At 32.3% G+C, this 20,007-nt stretch overlaps 1 protein-coding gene across 1 annotated transcript in view; it reads left to right on the forward strand.

Annotated features, from left to right (window-relative positions):
* Positions 1–20,007, forward strand: part of ZEB1 (Zinc finger E-box-binding homeobox 1) — a 62,211-nt gene that overhangs the window by 26,902 nt on the left and 15,302 nt on the right. The window contains exons 4-5 of the mRNA XM_035731932.2: positions 12,718–15,233; positions 19,275–19,584. Of these exons, the coding sequence (XP_035589498.2) occupies positions 12,718–15,233; positions 19,275–19,584 (2,826 nt within the window). The remainder of the gene's footprint in view (positions 1–12,717; positions 15,234–19,274; positions 19,585–20,007) is intronic.

Consider the following 20,007-nt stretch of genomic DNA (forward strand, 5'->3'; position numbering starts at 1 on the left):
CACCCATTTAGTTTCCGCTGATTTAAGATATTCCATATAATGCAATACCTGATTTGACTTGGTAAATTGTTTCTAAAATAGCACTTTACGTATAGATAGTTACACTGTATCTACTAAATATCCGACATCTATTTCTACCTTCTCTAATCAAAGTAAATTAAAATACACAGTTTGGTTGCTTTTTTAAGGCTTAAAATTCTTGGCTAATTAACTCGCAAAATATTGCGCTGTTTTTGAGAAGAATTGTACAGTTCATTCCTTTTACAGAATTACCATACTAAAATCATTTACTAAAGGTTATTTACTATGCGTATTTAAAATTGATATACGTTTTAATCAAAAAGTAAATGCGAATTTACGCATGAATTAAGTTTAACATAGTTTATTTGAGGAGTTCGAAAATAATCCGTGTTTGATTTGTTATAAAGATGGAAGAAAAATACATGACTATAGTGCTAGACAACTACGTAAAAAATATAGAGAGTTTGCGTAAACTAATAAGTTTGTAATTTACATCATTGGTTGACTGACAACATTTGACGGTAACATAAAATCACGGATTGATTGAATTTAGAAATATTAACCACTGCATGCCAACCCAGTGATTCAAAGGACAGACGCTTGTTATCAGTGCTAATGGTGTTGTGTTCGACCACGAGAGTGATTGTGCATGATCACTGCTAACGAGTCTTATACCAGAACGAAAAATATACACACTCATTTCCCTTCCGAAATTGTTGTCTAACCAATATCAATACACGAAGTAAATCAATAAATATACAATCGTTAACATAGCTTGATACATGCGAATACATTTGACGTGAATAGACTGTTCAGTTGATCGATCGTCAATAGATGGAGAATTAGTGAAAATCAAGAAGCACTGGATAGCTTTCTCATCTCTAACTCGATACTATTCACCAGCTGTGTGCACATTAAATGCAACCCGAATTTGAACTCATAACAATTAGTAATGAATAGTTTAGCAGTCAGATAACTCGGATTCTCACAGCTTCAAATACCATTCAGTATATGTGATTTGCATACTTCGTGTACTGAGAATCTTCTCAATACTTCGCAACTAAATGGAATAAAATTGTTGTAGATAATTACATTTCTCAGCAATCATATTTGCTCATTTATATCTAAATTCGGATTAGATAACTTTATGATGAAACCAACACTACACATCAATCTACAGAACTTATCTAGTAATAAGGATTAATCAAGTATGTTTGTTTTATAAAGAAATCAGTCGTTCATCATTAATGGTACAAGTATCCCGGTAGTAATATTTATGACCTCAACATTGAACTTCGTAGTTTCGAGTCTCACAAAAAACAATGTTGCACTGCTAATTTTGACAAGTAATAACTAGCATGAATTTTAGGTCCAGCGCTTTCTATCGTTTCCAATGTATTGGGATGTGCACTACGTGTATGTCCAACCACGGCCTATTTTAACGCGCAATGGTGGCTGGCATAGCAATAGGTTGGAAGAAAACCAAGGGCGGCCAAGTCCACAGATAGCATCAGTCCATTAAGTCACTGATAGTTGGATTGATTTATGTAGGTAGATACAGGTTACCTGGATAGGGTCCTCAAGGTTGAGGTAACCAATGGTTACAAGCTATGTGTGACTTGGCTCTGAGTCGTGCTCAAAGACCCTGGTCCATTCACTCCTTAACTCACCTCCCTTAGATCCTAAGTTTCTAACTTATCGTTATTTTTTTGTTATTCCACAAATCCATATTTTGTTATTGATGCACATCTTCTATACGTAGTGTTTTCTACCATTATTAATACTGCTACTGTTTATGCTATTCTGGCATCTCTCTGTACTTATGTAGTTTATTGACTTGACTCAATACCTATGAGTATAAGTTCTACACTACATGCGACTAACGGTTTTCCTCAAACCATATCACAATTTAAATTTTCAGATTGTCCATTTTCCCTTCTTAGAACCAAGCACGCAGTCTACATCAAACTTATATTCTTCCATTTCATACAACAAAAGTCTTGTGACTGTATTTTGGGCAATGGCCAACAATGAATGCGTGTTTCATTGTATTTTAAGCTTGTAAACCCGATGTACTAGCATTCCAGTGCTGTCCATAGTGAGATTCCAATTCAGTACCATCACCTCAAAATTCAATGCGTTATCCACTGGACCAATGACTCATGGTACTCATCAACTGACGAGTCTCATACGGGTTGAAACACATGTCTTTGACTCTTACTGATAATTAAGTATAATATAATCATTTGACAGCTATAGGCAACATTCAAACATCCCCTCAAGTATGTCTGTATACGACGATGGAGACTGATCAAATACAATCCTGAATATTAAAGACAACATTTATGAGCCGTTATATGCAACAATAAACATTCACTACTGTGTTCTTTCACAGGCTTTTATCCTCGTTTCGAATTGGTTCTCTCTCAGTATTTACAAATTAAATGTTATAAATTTACAGAATTATTGAATACGTTGAAATGGGAATTTAAAAATAAATAAACCCATGAAAATAGGAATATGTTTACCTCTAGAAAATACTTTTTATCTAACTGGCTGCCATATCGAAAGAGAATATTATTAATGAAGAAATAAATGAACAGTTGTTATTATTGTCATTATTATTACTGTGTTCTTTTTTTATTTTTCTCTAAAAGTTAACAAAAATTTATTGCTTGCCACAAAAAGAAACACTTATCAAATCCTTATATTTTCATCAGCTCACAGTTATTTATTCAGGCTTAAAATGTATCCACAGGTAAACTCACGTATACACGCATGCATACATATGAACAAATATATGGAAAAATATGCATGTATAGATAATATAAATCGATATTCCCCCTCCCTAAATACCACTTCCTAGCCAGAATTTTCTTTTATCCATTAAATATATGCAATAGATTGATACAAAAAACTAATCCATGCATACAGTCACAATGTTTCATTCCTAAGATGAGGTGTATTTCATGCTCTAGCTACATAATTCTTTCTTGATTTCTACTCCTTTTATCAACATATCTTTTAAAATCAAATTTTATGCCTATCAAAGGATGGGTAAATTTTTATCGCACAAAAATTTTCATCATCATTATTCCATTAATCAACTACCATGAATAACGACTGCTATATTGGAAAATCTTAAGGGAAAGAGAAGTGAGATTCAAAAAAGAAAACTCTAAATGTTGAATCTCCATTATATCAGGAGTTTTTTTCTTTTCTTCGATTCTGTTGCATGCACTGACAAAAATATTTATGCTTTCTACTCAGTTTTTGTGACTGCAACACGGTTGTCGTTTTCTCTCTCTCTATCTTGCTTAAATCATTTTTCTATGTAGTGAAACGTGTGATAAAAGCATAATTTTGATTATATATATATATATATATATATATATATATATATATCACTAGACAATCAACCAACCTACACACACATACACATTCACAACCCATACAACAACTAATCCACAAATGCTCATTTTTTATTCCTTATCACTTTAACCACCTATCATTATAGTTCACCTGTCGTAATCGTTTGAGAATTTATGAGTACGCCTTTTATATTCGTGCAATATACATACAATAGAATTGACAAAATATGAACAGACATGTATGTGTATAAACACACTTGTGTATGTACATGTGCGTGTAGACACAAACACGTATAAATCACTAGCGCTGAGATTTAATACAACTGAGTAGATGCATAAATACCTACCTCAGTAATAAGGATTAAGGTGAATGAACGTATGTGTTCACATGGGTTTTTCTTTTCTTAAAAAATAATATTTCGAAATTTTATGTTTTTCTTCTGAAGCTAAGCCCAAAGACTAGAATGAATTCATTTTTATTTTCTAAAATAAAATGACACTTTATAAATAAACAAGCCATAAGAAGAAATGTGTTCATAATATTGAAGATAAATGCTACCCTATTTATTACTCAGTATAAAGGATTTAATTTTATAGATCGTAATAGTATTACACACTTTACAAAACATGTTAGTGATAGACTTTGAGTCACATTTGTTATGCGCGAGTTACAATTAATATTTGTTTGATTGAATTATGTTTGAAGCTATCAGTCCAGATAATAAAGCCTGAAGCTTGAACCACTGGCTTAAAATATCATAGTGACAACTTTTGCCAAAACAATTGCCATTTCATCCAAAGGCATAATATTCTGCATATAGATAATGCGTATCACAAACGTAATACAATTAACAGTGTTAGACGAAGATAACTGATTAAGTACTAATTTTTGGTTGTTTATTGATAAATTGAGTATTTTCCCGTATGGCAAACGGTAGAAAGCCGAATATATCTACTTCACTTGAAATAAATCTGTGAGCTCTCCTCCATGCACCACTTTGTAGTGTAATCAGTTGTATGAAGTCCGTATGATGTTGACAATCGTCTCAGACACACCATAGTGTCGAAGAAGGTTACACATGGTCATTCTTTACATTGTCAGACGCCTTCTCATAGCCAAGGACTTTAATGTATAGTTATGAGTCCCATTCAATTGATTGCTCAATGATAATCTGTAGTGTCACTATTTGGTCTGTGCACGACCGATTCTTGCGGAATCCAGCTGGTTGATCTATTGAATCTTTCATGTGGTTCAACAACATTCTGTCGAACACTTTTCCTGGTACTGATAATAGTGTGATGCCTTTGTAGTTTTCAAATTTGCTCAGATCTCCTTTATTTATTATTTTTGTGAGATATCACTCTTTCCAGCTCGTCGTTACTTGTTCTTCCTCCCAAATCCTTCTGGACGGAACGTGGAGGATGTTTACAGTTACTTCTATGTCTTACTTCAGTGCTTCGCCTGGTATATTGTAAGGTCCTACTGCTTGCCCATTCTTGTCTGATGGTCATCCTGATTTCTTCGATCGTTGGTGGAGTGACATCTATAGGAAGGTCTGTAGGTGCTGCTTCGATATCCAGTGGATTCAGTGGAGTTGGCCTATTCAAGAGTTCTTCAAAGTGTTCTACCCATCTATTCCTCTGTTCTTGAATCGGCAAGAGATGTAACTCATGTTCAAGGATATATATATATATATATATATATATATATATATAGAGAGAGAGAGAGAGAGAGCTGGTTAGTAATAGGAGTGTACTATCATTTGTAAACTACGACCCGAGAAGCATTGAACAACATAATAAATTTCAGTTTTGGGCGACTTTTCAATACCCATCCATTTACAGACAAGATCAAACTCCACGATTTCTGATGTCTTAACACAATACCTTTAGACGGTTAAGTTAGAATCAAGTGAACAATTATAATTAATATGTCGGTTCGATTTCTTGAACTAGATTTTTTATGAAATAAATGATAGAAAATAAAATAAAACCATGATAAATAATCATGAACAGTAGTCCATTTGTCAACGTTCATCTGTCTCAACTAACTGAATTACTACTACATATCGAGGTACTTTCCTCTGAACTTATTTGTCAATATGTTTTTACATAAAGTTTAAAATACTGCATAGTTAAATAAGAAATGGCTACTTTTTTTTCATTTGATTTTTCCTCTTAATTCCCTATTTTCTTGTAAGATGAAATTCTACATGAATCTACAAATTTATTGCTTATTTATTCAAGTTGCACCATCATCATTATTGTTAACCCTTTGACCTTAATTATATCTATTCGATAAATATTTAATGGATAAAATGTCTTGATCAATATATGTACCCTAAAAATTGTCATAATCAGAATAATTCAGTACACGGATTATGCAATAGATGAAAATGCAAAATTTTATTACGTATATATCGATGTTTGATAAGTATTTTAATTATTTTTGACGGTACACCATTTCCTTACGTATATATATATGTAAATGTCATAACTCTTACTCAGTTTTAATTTATTTGCATACAACGAGTAAAAATAACAAATGTAATTAATTGAAGTGTATTTAGTTACCAGAATAAGTATCATTACTCTCATATGCCTAACTTAAATTAGATAATAGCAATAATAGTAACAACAACGTATCTCAATTGACCTAAAGAAATGATTAGAGTTTTTGCATAATATGTAACTATTGATATTATATCAGAGAATAAAATTCAGCCAACTGATTAAAATAAATTTAAAGCATTATATATCAACTCATTGCTATGCGAATCATACTATGACGATGGGTTTGAAAGGTCATAAGTTCGATCCCCGAAAATATTATGAAAAGTCGAACACCAAGAATAAACAGCTTTCCGATGCTCTCTAGTTTTTAACGGTCGTTAATCCTTTAAAAACGATTAGTTCGTAATAAGAATTGCAGGCTTAAGAACCTGTACAAACATGTGCAGAAAATATATTGTAGGCTTACAGTAAGAGGAGCAAATTCTAACTGATGTATATAATATATATTATAGAGCATTCAATCTCAATAGTTTTTAGTCGGCTTCATTAGAAGCGACTGCATTATGTTAAACAGATACTACTAATGAGTTAATAAGTGCCACTTTGTATCACGTCGATTAAAACCAGCAGGTCAAAACAGTAGCCTGTACCTTATCAGTAGTGATTTCATTAACTTAATGATCCTAGTGACCAAATAACGTTACGTTACTTACTTTTTAATAATTGACTTGCATATTGTATTGTCTTTAAATAAATAAAATAGCCAGCATCGACACATATGTTGATGTCAATGAATACAAAACCGAACAATATTATTTTGAAGATTTGAGAAATCTTAAGTTTTCTTCACATTGTAGCCAGATCAATGAATTTTAAATCCAAGGGTTCCTGTCTGTTCTTTACATAAACCCCATTTAGAGCGAACTATAGAAGACTATATAGCAATGAATAGCTGTGTTTGCATGGATTTGAAACTCCTCATAATGCAGAACCCTAAACACAGTTAGAGTCGCGATCTTCAGATTTAGGATGAGACATTGAACAAGAACATAATGGTTCATTTCAAACTTTAATCAGCTAGTAATATGGCACATTCCTCATCCATCTCATCAGTGATAAGTACGATATTCCACATAACAAGTTTTCTCACATAAACCCCAAGAAATTCATCTCGACGTTAATCACTAGTAAGAAAACAATTACTATGTGATTCTCAGTATTGAAACCAGTAAAGGTTACATTTTTCCAATAAGCGGCAATTAAGAGGTGGAAAACGATGCCTAACGCCCCAAGAGCGGAAATAGACTTAACTAAGTAGGTAAGAGTTCAAAGCCTTTTTGTAAAATTTATGATGATTGGGTTCTATAGATTAATTTGTAGTGTTGGTTTCATCATAAAGTTATCTAATCCGAATTTAGATATAAGTGAGCAAATATGATTGCTGAGAAATGTAATTATCTACAACAATTTTATTCCATTTAGTTGCGAAGTATTGAGAAGATTCTCAGTACACGAAGTATGCAAATCACATATACTGAATGGTATTTGAAGCTGTGAGAATCCGAGTTATCTGACTGCTAAACTATTCATTACTAATTGTTATGAGTTCAAATTCGGGTTGCATTTAATGTGCACACAGCTGGTGAATAGTATCGAGTTAGAGATGAGAAAGCTATCCAGTGCTTCTTGATTTTCACTAATTCTCCATCTATTGACGATCGATCAACTGAACAGTCTATTCACGTCAAATGTATTCGCATGTATCAAGCTATGTTAACGATTGTATATTTATTGATTTACTTCGTGTATTGATATTGGTTAGACAACAATTTCGGAAGGGAAATGAGTGTGTATATTTTTCGTTCTGGTATAAGACTCATTAACAGTGATCATCCACGACCACTCTCGTGATAGAAACTAAAGAGATGAGGTAGTGGATTTTTCCCTATCTGCTCTAATTTATACGACCCACTTGAAATGGATTGTACATAAGTACTATTCTACTGAAATCCAGTCTATGATACTCTAACATACTTTTGAACTAGATTCTATTCTTAACCGATTAAAGTAAATGTCAATTTCCCAAGTATACGGATCATCAGTCAAGGAGGTTATCTACGTGTACTGAATCAGGTCATACAGATGTCCATACTTGGACCCAGCGTGCGTGTTTCATCGACATAGTACATAAAAAATTCAAGAGTTCTAACTAGATAAACCTTTTGTCCTACTTGACATGAAGTCCGAATATTGACATCTTCAACATTTAGTTCAGAAGATGGTTTCAGGAAACGAGGAATAAAATTCCGGGAATCCAAATCTTTAGCAATGACTCGGTGATAAAGTAATAGGAAAAAGGTTGATAGTGAGGACAGAAGAAATACTTAGAAGCGATCAAATGTTTTATCGTGAACAAGAGGATCTCGAGTTCTGTTAAGGTTATGTGGGCTGTTATTATCTCCTGGTTTACCCAAACCATGGAAGAGTACTTATCAAGGTACCTGAAAATGAGGTGGATTAATAGTAGTCATGATTACATGCGAACGTAACCGCAGAGCCCAAGGGACAAATACTTGAGACCAGTCACACATGAGCTTTATGCGAAAAGTTTTCTATGCGTTATGTCTGTATCTTAAAGACCTTATCGCGAGAGACTGAAATCCATGGGACCGACATTTTCTAACCGTTTTCTTCCTTGATAAAAAGTTAACATCACTGCAGATAATGTTTATTTTAGGGAAACACCTCACTACTTTCACACTCAAGCTCAGTCAGCGGTATAACTTTACTCTCGAACCTTTAGTCGTTGCTTTTATTTACACCATTGTCCACCCGACCCGACCGGCATGATAATATGATATGAATTAAAGGGACAATTGTGCCAACTAATATAACTCTTCTGGTTTATCACGATATGCAAGTTCGACAACTATGTCAAGGTATCAGCTACAGTCGAAGTTGTTAGTTATAGACATAATTAATCATGGTTCTGTGTGCATGACATCCAGTCGAAACCGGAGAAAAGGAAATACAACCAAACTATTGTGATACTGATAGATAGCTGCTGCATAGTGATAAGACATCACACACTCAGCAGAGGCTCTCCAGCGATCCCACCCGTCTAATTCGATTATAACACTAGATCACTGCCCTTAGTTACAGAACTTATTCTACACAGATTTACTTTTATTAAAATACAAAATGACCATGAGGAAGAGCCACTCAGACAACATAAAGACAATAAAAATAAAATGATTAAACAAATAGAGAGCTTGTCTTCTGGAAGCTTACAGTGACGTTGTAGACAATGGAAACAAAAATGAGACAATTGCTTACATACCCTTATATTATGATAAACAAACCCTTTTAGTCTCGATCCACTTGTTTTTTTTATAGAATATGTATCATCCAAAGCTGTATGTTGCTGATTAAACAATAGTATAATATCTTCTGATTTTCAAGTTTTATCCAGCTAACATCGGTACCTAATTGTAAGCATCTTCAAAATCAACTTAAATTTCAGCAACCTACTTATTAGAATAAAAATTTTCACTAAAGTTTACCTTCACCTTGACATAGACTTGCATTTTCACATACCTGTAAACATTGACACATTATACATAGATGCATATTTATAAACATTTATGTGAAATCAAAGGTTAATCATTTTAATTTTGATATGTGAATATTTTTGTAGGCAGATGGACGATTGGTAATAGTTAAAATATGAATAGTATTGACTACCTCTATCTAAGTGCTTATCATTATTCAATTAATTAACTGAATATATATAACGAAATGTATAATAGAAAGGTAGAATGAAGTGCTTTATTGACATGATAAAGTACAAATATCATTACCGCGACAATAGGAAAACAACAGAATAAATAAATAAGATTAATTTTAAGTTTTTCTCTATTAAGTATAATTTTCACACTTTTAAAAAAAATTCTTATATAACATACTTTTGAATTTGATTCTATTCTTAACCGATTAAAGTAAATGTTAATTTCCCAAGTATACGGATCATCAGTCAAGGAGGTTATCTACGTATACTGAGTCAGGTCATACAGATGTCCATACTTGGACATGGTGGGGACCACCTTGGACTTATAACTGTAGAGCCTGATGAAGAAGTTATTGAAAACAATTGTTCGCTCAAATATTCTTCATTTTTAAAACGGAATAATAATAAAAAAAATTCCAAATTTCAAAAATTATTTATTGATGATTAGTTTGTTGTTTAAATATTTAAATTCTGAGTTCAATATTAGATTGACCATAGATAACCGACTGGTAGACAATCTTTTATTGACTTATGTCTATATTTTTTCTTATCAAATTATCTCTTGTTGATTTTAATTTTATGATGAGGTGATGAAGTTCCTTTTAAATAAAAATTTACTTGAAGGAACTTTGCACTATATTGAATACGTGAAGTTTCATTATACTCTACTATCAATTGTTAGTATAAATTATCTTATTCTCCATCATTTATCTTACATTTAGGAATCTTATTAATAGAATATAAATATGATTTCTAATTACCAATAACTTGAGTATATTGCTTGTTTATTGATATGTGTAGTGTACTTTATACTGATTTTACTTGTCCTGTTCAGTTATCTTTCTCTTGGAGATCTCTTTTCTTTCAGTGAAAACCATTTTAGGATCATTCTTGTAGGATACTAAATGGTTAAAATGTTATAATTTGTGAAATACAAAAAATTAACTATCGATAAGCTGTTAGCTTTAAATGCTACTCTAAAATTACATTAAAACTCACAAAGTTATCAAATGGAAATGTGGATAAAGCTACTTCACCTATTGTTTAAGCTTTAAAAAAGGTCTCTAATTGGATTTTAACAGTATCTAGACAGTGATGTAAGATTGTGTAGACATTTTACCGACAGGTCCTAAACGTGGCTGAAATACAAATTCAGTCTTTCTTGGTTTACTGAATGGTGTCAGTCGATGAAGTCGACTACTTGCTAAAAAATATTAAACTAAATTTTGATTTTAAGCGTTCGGGATTTCAACGCCTGAACCATCCAACTTTGCTTGACATGTTTGCGACTCATTGGTAATATTGAGGCAATCCACAAAGGATGTGCATATGCCGAAAATGAATGATCAATTACAGTTCAATAATGTAAATGGGAAAATTCAAACAATCAATAGAAAATAATTAAATTGTAATTGTTATGGTAATGTTTTCATGTACATTTTGGGAGAAATTAAATGGCTTGAAGAAAGTTTTCATAGGAACGTTATCTTGACTCCAGATTTGAGCGGTGCTGGGAAAAACACAACTCAGTAAATATTTCGAGCTTCTGTCTGGATAGAGATTACTTTCAATGAAGCCTAAATGTGATGGCGAAAGTTGCAGATTTCCGAGTTATCAATATAACTGTGATTGCATTATATATAATTTTTACTTTATGGTGAATATTTTTCAGTATGTGGATTTGTGAAGATTGTAGTATTTTCACAATTGAAATCACGAGTTGATCTAAGCTAGACCACCATTGAGAACTTAAAAGCGCTCGACGGCTATTTCATCCTAGTACTGGACTCCTTGACAATCTGCATCCACGATCCTGCACGCAAGACATTAATACCGTTGAATACCGAATCCTCGTCTTAGAGGTTAAGCGCGCGGGATTACGGATACGCACTTTTAAGGAGTCCCGTACTAGGATGAAACAGTCGTCCAGTGCTTCCAGGTTTTTAATGGTGACCTATCTTAATTCAACTCTTGATTTCAACTGTGAAAAATTTCCAGGCAATACAGGTGACTTTCGCTCATGAATAACAATTCTTAGTGTATACATATTGTGTGCCTTGTGAATTTGTAAATTCCCATCTTATCTAATGGAATGGCTCACCTAATGAGAACTAAAACTACGATACAATTTTATACCAATAATGCGTTGTCTAGTTCTTTACAAATCAATGATTGGACAATTCACTTTATGTGATGACCTACTAAAATAATTCACACCTGAACATAGTGAACCCCGAACATTATTATTCATATTCCTGTTTTTCGAATTTCATCTCCTTTTTTTCCATTTCGTATTGTTCTTTATTCCATTACTTTCTACTTTAACTACTGTCATCAGGTGTATACTAGTGCTAAAGCTTTCAAAAAATTGCTTAAATCCTATACATAGACACATAGACCAACGGGGAACGTATGTTTCTTTATGTATACAAATATGTATTTAAATCCTACCTAGTAGAAAATGTCTAGAATCTCCTTGTTAGTTTCTCTGAAAGGGTAGGAAAGTACACATGAAAACATTGCGGTGCAATATCTCACCTGTATCCTAATTGGTTGAATAGATTCATATATACGTACATACATAACATATATGTATGGATATGAATAGTAAAGTTGTTAACCTATTTGCCCACGTGTTAACCAGTGGTTTTTGTAAAGGTGTATGTAGGCGTGGTATGATGTTACTGCCTCTATCATATTATATTTCAAAAATAGTAGGTGAAATGCTGTAACCTGTTTTGCCAGGTGGTATGGTAAATGGGCATATATGTGGTGGGAGGGAGGGTAGTGAGAAGTAGAATTTATAGAAAGGGAGTTAAAACTCACCTTGATTTCAAGTGAATGAAATTCAGATAGAAGGTAAACACACCGTCAGAAGTGTTTGTATGTCTCACAAGAATTCATCAGTTACTCTCTATGATCACAGAATTCAAATGAGATCAATTAATCCACTTCTTTTCACCTCTTTTACTTATCTCAAAGATGACTATCATATACTAAAATGTATTTTTGACAAATTTTCAGATCATACTGAACAATATCAAACATTGAAAACTTGTGAATTTTCAAATTATTTAACTCCTGACATATCTACTGGAAGCATAGCTAACCCACCATTAATATTGATAACACCAACTTCAAGGATGATCAATACTTCAGATTGTTCATCTACTCCATGTTCAACATTGTCGTCTTTATCATCCTCTTCAACATCGTCATCATCATGTGAACCTGATTCAAAAAAACCAAAAATTTCCATGGAGCATAAATCACCGTCCAAAAGTGGAAGAATACTGTCTAAACAGTTGACAGTGAGCAAAATGGAGTTATACCCTGATACGTCAACAGCAACATTAGAAGTGAATCAACATGTAAAACAATGCCAAGAAAATATCTCATCAACTAATTATTCCATTCAACCAAAATTGGATAAACGTGAACATAATGATTCAGTGGAGCAACAACATTCAACCATGGAAATTGATTCATCTACACGTAATACACCAATATGTAGTCAATGTGGTAAACAATTTGCTAATATTTATCGTTTACACAGACATTTACTTAGTCACACTGAAAGTTATGAATTACGCAAATTCCGTTGTTCTCAGTGTACAAAAGCATTTAAATTTAAGCATCATTTAAAAGAACATGAAAGAATTCATAGTGGTGAAAAACCATTTATGTGTTCACAATGCGGTAAACGTTTTAGCCATTCCGGTTCATATTCAAGTCATATGTCTAGCAAAAAATGTAATACCAATGGTAACAGTAATAATGAAGCTAAAACAACAATTACACATACTCCTAATGCCAGTATTCATCATAACAAAAATATTAACGATGTTGGACAAATGTTTGCAACTAATGATACTCTTACGAATCAAATATCTTTTAATAAAATAAACCAACTCACGTCATCTTTTGAATTACACAAAAACAAGGTAAATGTATTAAATAGAGAACACGATATTAGAAATAGTATTCATATCAGTGAAGACACTGAACTTAGCTCTGTTTCAAGTATATTAGAATCTGTCAATCAAGTTAATAATTCGGATTATTTTTTAAAATTTAATCATTTAAAACTAGATAACTATTTGCCAGCTAATTCATCGAACCAGTTTAATTCACAGTTAAAGAATGATGAAATTAGTGAGCATGTTCACAGTACTACTACTAGTAGTAGTATTATTACCACTTTAAATACCATTGCTAATAATAGTAATTTACATCATGCAGATGAACAACCTGACGAGTTATTATGTAGTCAGTACGATTTGAAAAATTCGTCCAAGTCAGAGTTAGAAATACAAAATTTAGCAATTATGCTTGGAATAAAACCAGAAAATGCGGAACAATTATTCCAACATCTGTATACAACTGAACAACATCAATGTATGGAACAGAAAAAACAATTTGTCAATGCCTACAATACACAATATTTGCACTATTATCCACTACAACATGCAAATATAGTTACATCTTCACCAGTGATCTCAGTAGTCAATAATCATGAATTACTTAATCGTCAACCGAAGTCGTTCAGTAATGACAGTTTTACCAAGTATGAGAGTTATAAAGTCGATAATTATGCTTCGAACTCATTATCATCCTCTGCCTTTTTCTCTACTTTACCTTCTTTCTCACCATTATCATCATCACCTTCAATATCCTATCTCGGTGTTTCTTCATCTTCTTCATTATCCTCTATATCAGCAACAAATGTGACAAATTTACCATCGACAGTGTGCTCATCTAATTATTCACAACAGGATCCATCGATGATATTCTGTCAACTATCTCCAGATATCATGAAACATATAATTTCGAATTTACACAGAAATAATGTATTAAATTACTCAACTCCATTATCATCTTTTACTTATAAACAACAGGATTTTAATTCACGCATGATGGAAACACAGCAATCCCGACCGTCACCACCACCACAATCATCACCGTTGGAAATGATGATGACAGCGGCGACGACGAAAACTGCACAACCAATTACATTTGTACAACAGGAGAAAGAAACGATTTCGGAATGCCGAAGTGAGGAGCTTCATGAAGATCAGGAAAAGGCTTTAGATTTGTCATTGCCTCGAATAAAACCTGATGATATACCATTAAATACAGACAATCAACAGTTTAACTATTCAAATTCTTATCAACCGGACATTCATAATTCACCTAACCTAATCTGGTCAACATCATCAACAATGACATTTATGGAAGCGGCTACTGCAGCGGTTGCAGCTGTTTCCTTTTTATCGCGAACATCAAATGAAATGAATTATTCCAATCAAAATTTAGAACATTTAAATGATATTTCAATAAAGGATTTATCACAGTCATCTAGGTCAATATCACCTAACAATTCTTCATGGACATATGAACTTAACAGAAATTGTATTCATAATATTAGTGATAGCAGTAACGATTGTAAAACTGAAAGAAATAATCATTATAATACAAATGAGTTTGACTATTCTACTTATATAAAGACCACAATGGATAAGAGAAGCGTTGTGAAGGAAGTTAGTTACCATATATTTACATTATTCATAAATTATATGACTGTCAAGATTAATTGTTATTTAACCTTAACAGTGTTTTAAGAAAAAAGTGAAACTCAATATTTTATAAATAAAAAACGGATTGACGCCTTCAGTTTCTATCGGATACTCCTTCCTAGGAGTTAACTGGATATCATAGGGTAACTCTGTATATATATCATTAAAGTTTATAAAATTTAGATGAGCTAGCTATATATGGAGTGTAATATGATCTGAAAAGTCAGTTCTTAAAGTATACACGATCAAAATCAATTGAATTATCATTAGATCCTTTATTTTACTATTCACCTTGACTATATGTTGTAACTAATGGTCGCTTTAAATAGAATCAATCACATGGTGATTTATAAATTAAAACACTGATTTCCCACCTACGTTTTCTAACCCACCTCACTTAATACTATTCTCGTACAGGTGGAATAGTTAAGAGTCAACTTAACGGAACTGCACATAGTTACTGATTTAAATCCATTTTTAAAATAAATTGCTTTTAGTACACTTCAGTACTATGTCTTCAGTTCGTTTACAAGTAAACTAGAGGACCTAGTCTCAATAGCTATTTATTGAAATCCTAAATAAAGAAATCATTCTTTAGATTAAATTTTAATGATATTAAAAATGAAAATAAAACAAATATTTCCTAATTAGGTGGTACTGGGAAGAGATCCTATAATTTGGAAGTACTTTTCATTCCTAAACTAACGTTGGATGAGGGACTCTCGAAGACTGTGAATTATTAGATGAATTGAACAGACTAATATGGGAATCCTCATCATTGCAAACTCATAACCAGTGTTCCACATGTGGTTGGATTTTGAAACTTTGATTTTCTGGCGATCAGGAAGCCGTGAAATGTCATTTTTAAGAACCAAACTGTAATTCTCTGATCACAATGAGTGAGGATAGTGTCATAGTCAGTAACAGCTGTTTTGAACAAGAGGGAAAGCACTGAGTAAATTTTTGATAAAATAAAACTGACTTGTAAAATCTAATATTGGTCATGTAGAGAAAAATTTATTATTCTCAGTCCAATTCTCAATAATAACTTCTGTAACTCGATGGGCTAATGGATAGCTTTAAAGATATTCTTTCTAAGAATCTATCATTCAGAAATTTATGGAATATAAAATTATCACATTCATTATATTGTAAATGCTTGTTGATATTTATTAGATCAGATAGTTTCTCTGTGTTTTTATTTATATGCTGCCTTAAAAGAGTTTACTATTCCTAAATAATTTCATCTGTTTTATCGTTTCTGATAATACAAACGTTTATTGTTGTTTAACTTACAATTCTAAACAAAGAAATGTGTTGTGGTCATGAATTATGCTCGGCGCAGTTTAATTTTGTCGACAGTAAGACCAGAATCACATATGAAACTGGATAATCATTGCACTATATCAAGGATTAACTAAAGTTGGAAATGTAGACCATTCAGTTACAATTCACTGGACGAAAGCCATCGCACACAATGCGCCAACTGAGTACCCTAAATTTGATTGTTGTTGAGGCCTTGAGTGGGGATTGTTGAGAAATATAAACATAAAAGGAACCGATTTTCTAGTGTTATTTGGTTTCCTACGCCTCATCAGTTGAACCTAACTGCTGATGATACCATATTAAAAATGAATGGATCTTGACTTGTGAAGTGACTGAGAAATACTTGAGGAGTAACTTACTTGTTCAATAATACGAATTATTCATCAATAAAATAATTAAGGAATATCGTGTTACAACAATAATGGCTTAGTAATCCACCATAAGTATAATAAATATGTATTTATTCTCTGAGTTCTGTGAATAGGTTAAAAATGTTTCGTCATCGAAATAGGTAATATTTTCACTGTATTTGTTATGATTATTAATAGATTAATCATGTTCAGTGTTGGAAAATAAGGTATGGATGAATAGATTGACAGTCATCAAAACCTAATTATGCGCATCTTTAAGTGTAAACTAGATGATTTTTTTAACACAACACTTTATCAGTTAAAGTGAAAAACTTTAATGTTATTGTCATGAATGATTCATTTTGAGTATGATGTGGCTAACAATCACTGTAATGGTGTTTTTGTTTACAAATGTTATGTAATATACCATTCAGTTCATGATCATCATAACTCAACTGATAAACATTGATACAGTGTATTATAAGCATTAGTGTTATTTTCTCATTACAATATGAAAAAGTATTATGCACGTCGTTTTTTCATGAATTTATTTGCTGGAATACGAGGATACTCGTGACCCGGTAAATAAACTACTCAATATAGTGAGTATTGGAATTTTATTAACATTGATTAGCAGTAGTACCCAGTGTTGTCAACTTGTTATGACAAATCAAAAGACATAATGATTTTATAGTGAGGCACATCAGCTGTGAATTGGGAAAATTAGACTAAATAATTCAGGATTTACACAATGGTATAATAAAAGATTTTTACTTGTCTAGGAGAAACGTCTTGTAACTAAAATGCTGCAAAGTATTTTCCAAATATTAAAACTAGACTAATTAGGGAAAATAATAACAACGATGATACTACTACTACTACTACTACTACTACTGATAACAATGGTAATGGTAAAAAAAAACTAGGTTTATAAAAGAATGATGGTGTGAAGAGCTAACTAAAAAGTTAACTCCATTCTAGGCAGTATTTAATTGAATTTAGACGAAAGTTAATGATTATACAAGTGTTTATGTATAGGATGATATATTTGTGACCATGATATTGTTAATTCATTAATTGTTCTAAAATACACAGCTGGAATGAAATTCAAACTTATAAGCCAGAAAGAAAGTGTGTGTAAGGTCGAAACCACTTAAAAACACACATGGGTGGCCATTCTAGTGACATATATATTACCATAGATTCATCTGTTAGCATACATATAACTATGGGTATTTTAATCGTGTTACAAACAAGATAATACACAAAATAGACCAGGATACAAATATGATCTTATGAAGTGCATAATAACTTTTTACCTTAATTGACCTGTAAGTTGTGGATAAAGCAGAAGACTAGCTAAGAAATATAGACATTTTAAAGTTTTTTCAAAGTGATCGTTAACTAATTTAAACTGAAATCCAGATTATTTTTCACACACTTTCTACTCACTCAATATATAGGAGTAAATGAAAGTATACGGATTTATTTCGAGTTTCTGACAGCTAACAAGAAAACAACACAGTTATTCTGCATTGTATGGATTGTCTTTGATATTTCATCATCTCACAACAGTAATTAATAGATTTTACATTAATTTTTAAAAATAACTAATGCTGACATACTGTTTAATCAATGAGTTTAGTATTGATATTTTAATAGTTGAATCCTTGAGTCGATCTAAACTAGAACACTAGTGGAAACCTGGAAGCATTGGACGGCCGTTTCGTCCTAGTATGGGACTCCTCATCAGCGTGCGTTCACGACTTCACATATGGGACTTGAACCCAGGACCTCCGGTCTCTAACGCAAACTGTTAACCCCTAGACATTAACACCGTTGGATGCCAGCTAAGTGGTCTAGAGGTTGGGCGCTCTCTCAAGAGACATAAGGTCCTGGGTTCAAGTCCGATATGTGAAATCATGAACGCACGCTGATGAGGAGTCCCATACTAGGATGAAACGGCCGTCCAGTGCTCCCAGGTTTCCAATAGTGCTCTAGTTTAGATCGACTCATGTATTTAACAATTAAAATTACTACAATCTCCACAAACTAGCATTCTGATTGTTATTAATAGTTTAGCGAATAGAATTTCTGTTGGAGATTGTTGTTTCATTTTAGTATTTATAATGATGAAAAGCAACAAGTCTAATTTTATGATTATTAATCAGTAGTCAGTTAGTTAATCGGTTCAAGTGCAGATGATCTTCGCTGAAACTAACAATCTTTTTCCTACAAAAAAGCTAGTTGTATAAACGACTTATAATTGTGTGACCATTTTCAGTGTTATCTTTTTGTATACATCTTGATTCTTTCTTTACCCCTTTAGCTAAGAGATGCTGAAAATTCATCCACTCAAATCAATGAACAACAAGACACCAGTGATCGTATTCAATCTGATAAAAAGATTAATGTCCATATCAATGATAATAGTTATTATAATCATTTATATCATCTCAGTGTTTGTGAAAAATTGGAGAAATATGGAAAAAGTAACAATAGTTTTAATGACAGTATCAATGGTAGCATTAGTAGTTGTAGTGATGGCGTCAATAACACGGAAGTATTTGCTTGTGATCAATGTCAAAAAGTATTTTCTAAACATAGTTCACTATCCAGGCACAAATATGAACATACTGGTGAGTTGACAAGTTAATTAATTTTTGTAAAACAAGTTACTGATTTTTATATTTCACTCTAAGAATTTATTGATATTCTTCCTAAATAAATGTGACAATATATTGGAGATTTATTATGAATGCAAACTAGCCCAGAAACCGGATTCAGTGTCTCATATCGATTTTATACAACTATCTAAAAAAATTCATCGTGACATTAAATCACATTAGTTTAGTATCAGCATTACAAATCTGATCGAAAGAATCTGATTAGTACAAAGAACTCAAACAACATAACATTGATTATTACTCAGTACTCGAATGATACTAAACAGATACAACTCGATCCTATTTGAAATGTTGAGATGAAATTAGATCCAATAAATGGATTAATATATTATAAATAGCCTTTTTAAAAAATCATCTATTTTATATGGGTTTTAC

The sequence above is a fragment of the Schistosoma haematobium genome, chromosome ZW (genome assembly GCF_000699445.3).
Source record: "Schistosoma haematobium chromosome ZW, whole genome shotgun sequence".
NCBI classification, from domain to species: domain Eukaryota; kingdom Metazoa; phylum Platyhelminthes; class Trematoda; order Strigeidida; family Schistosomatidae; genus Schistosoma; species Schistosoma haematobium.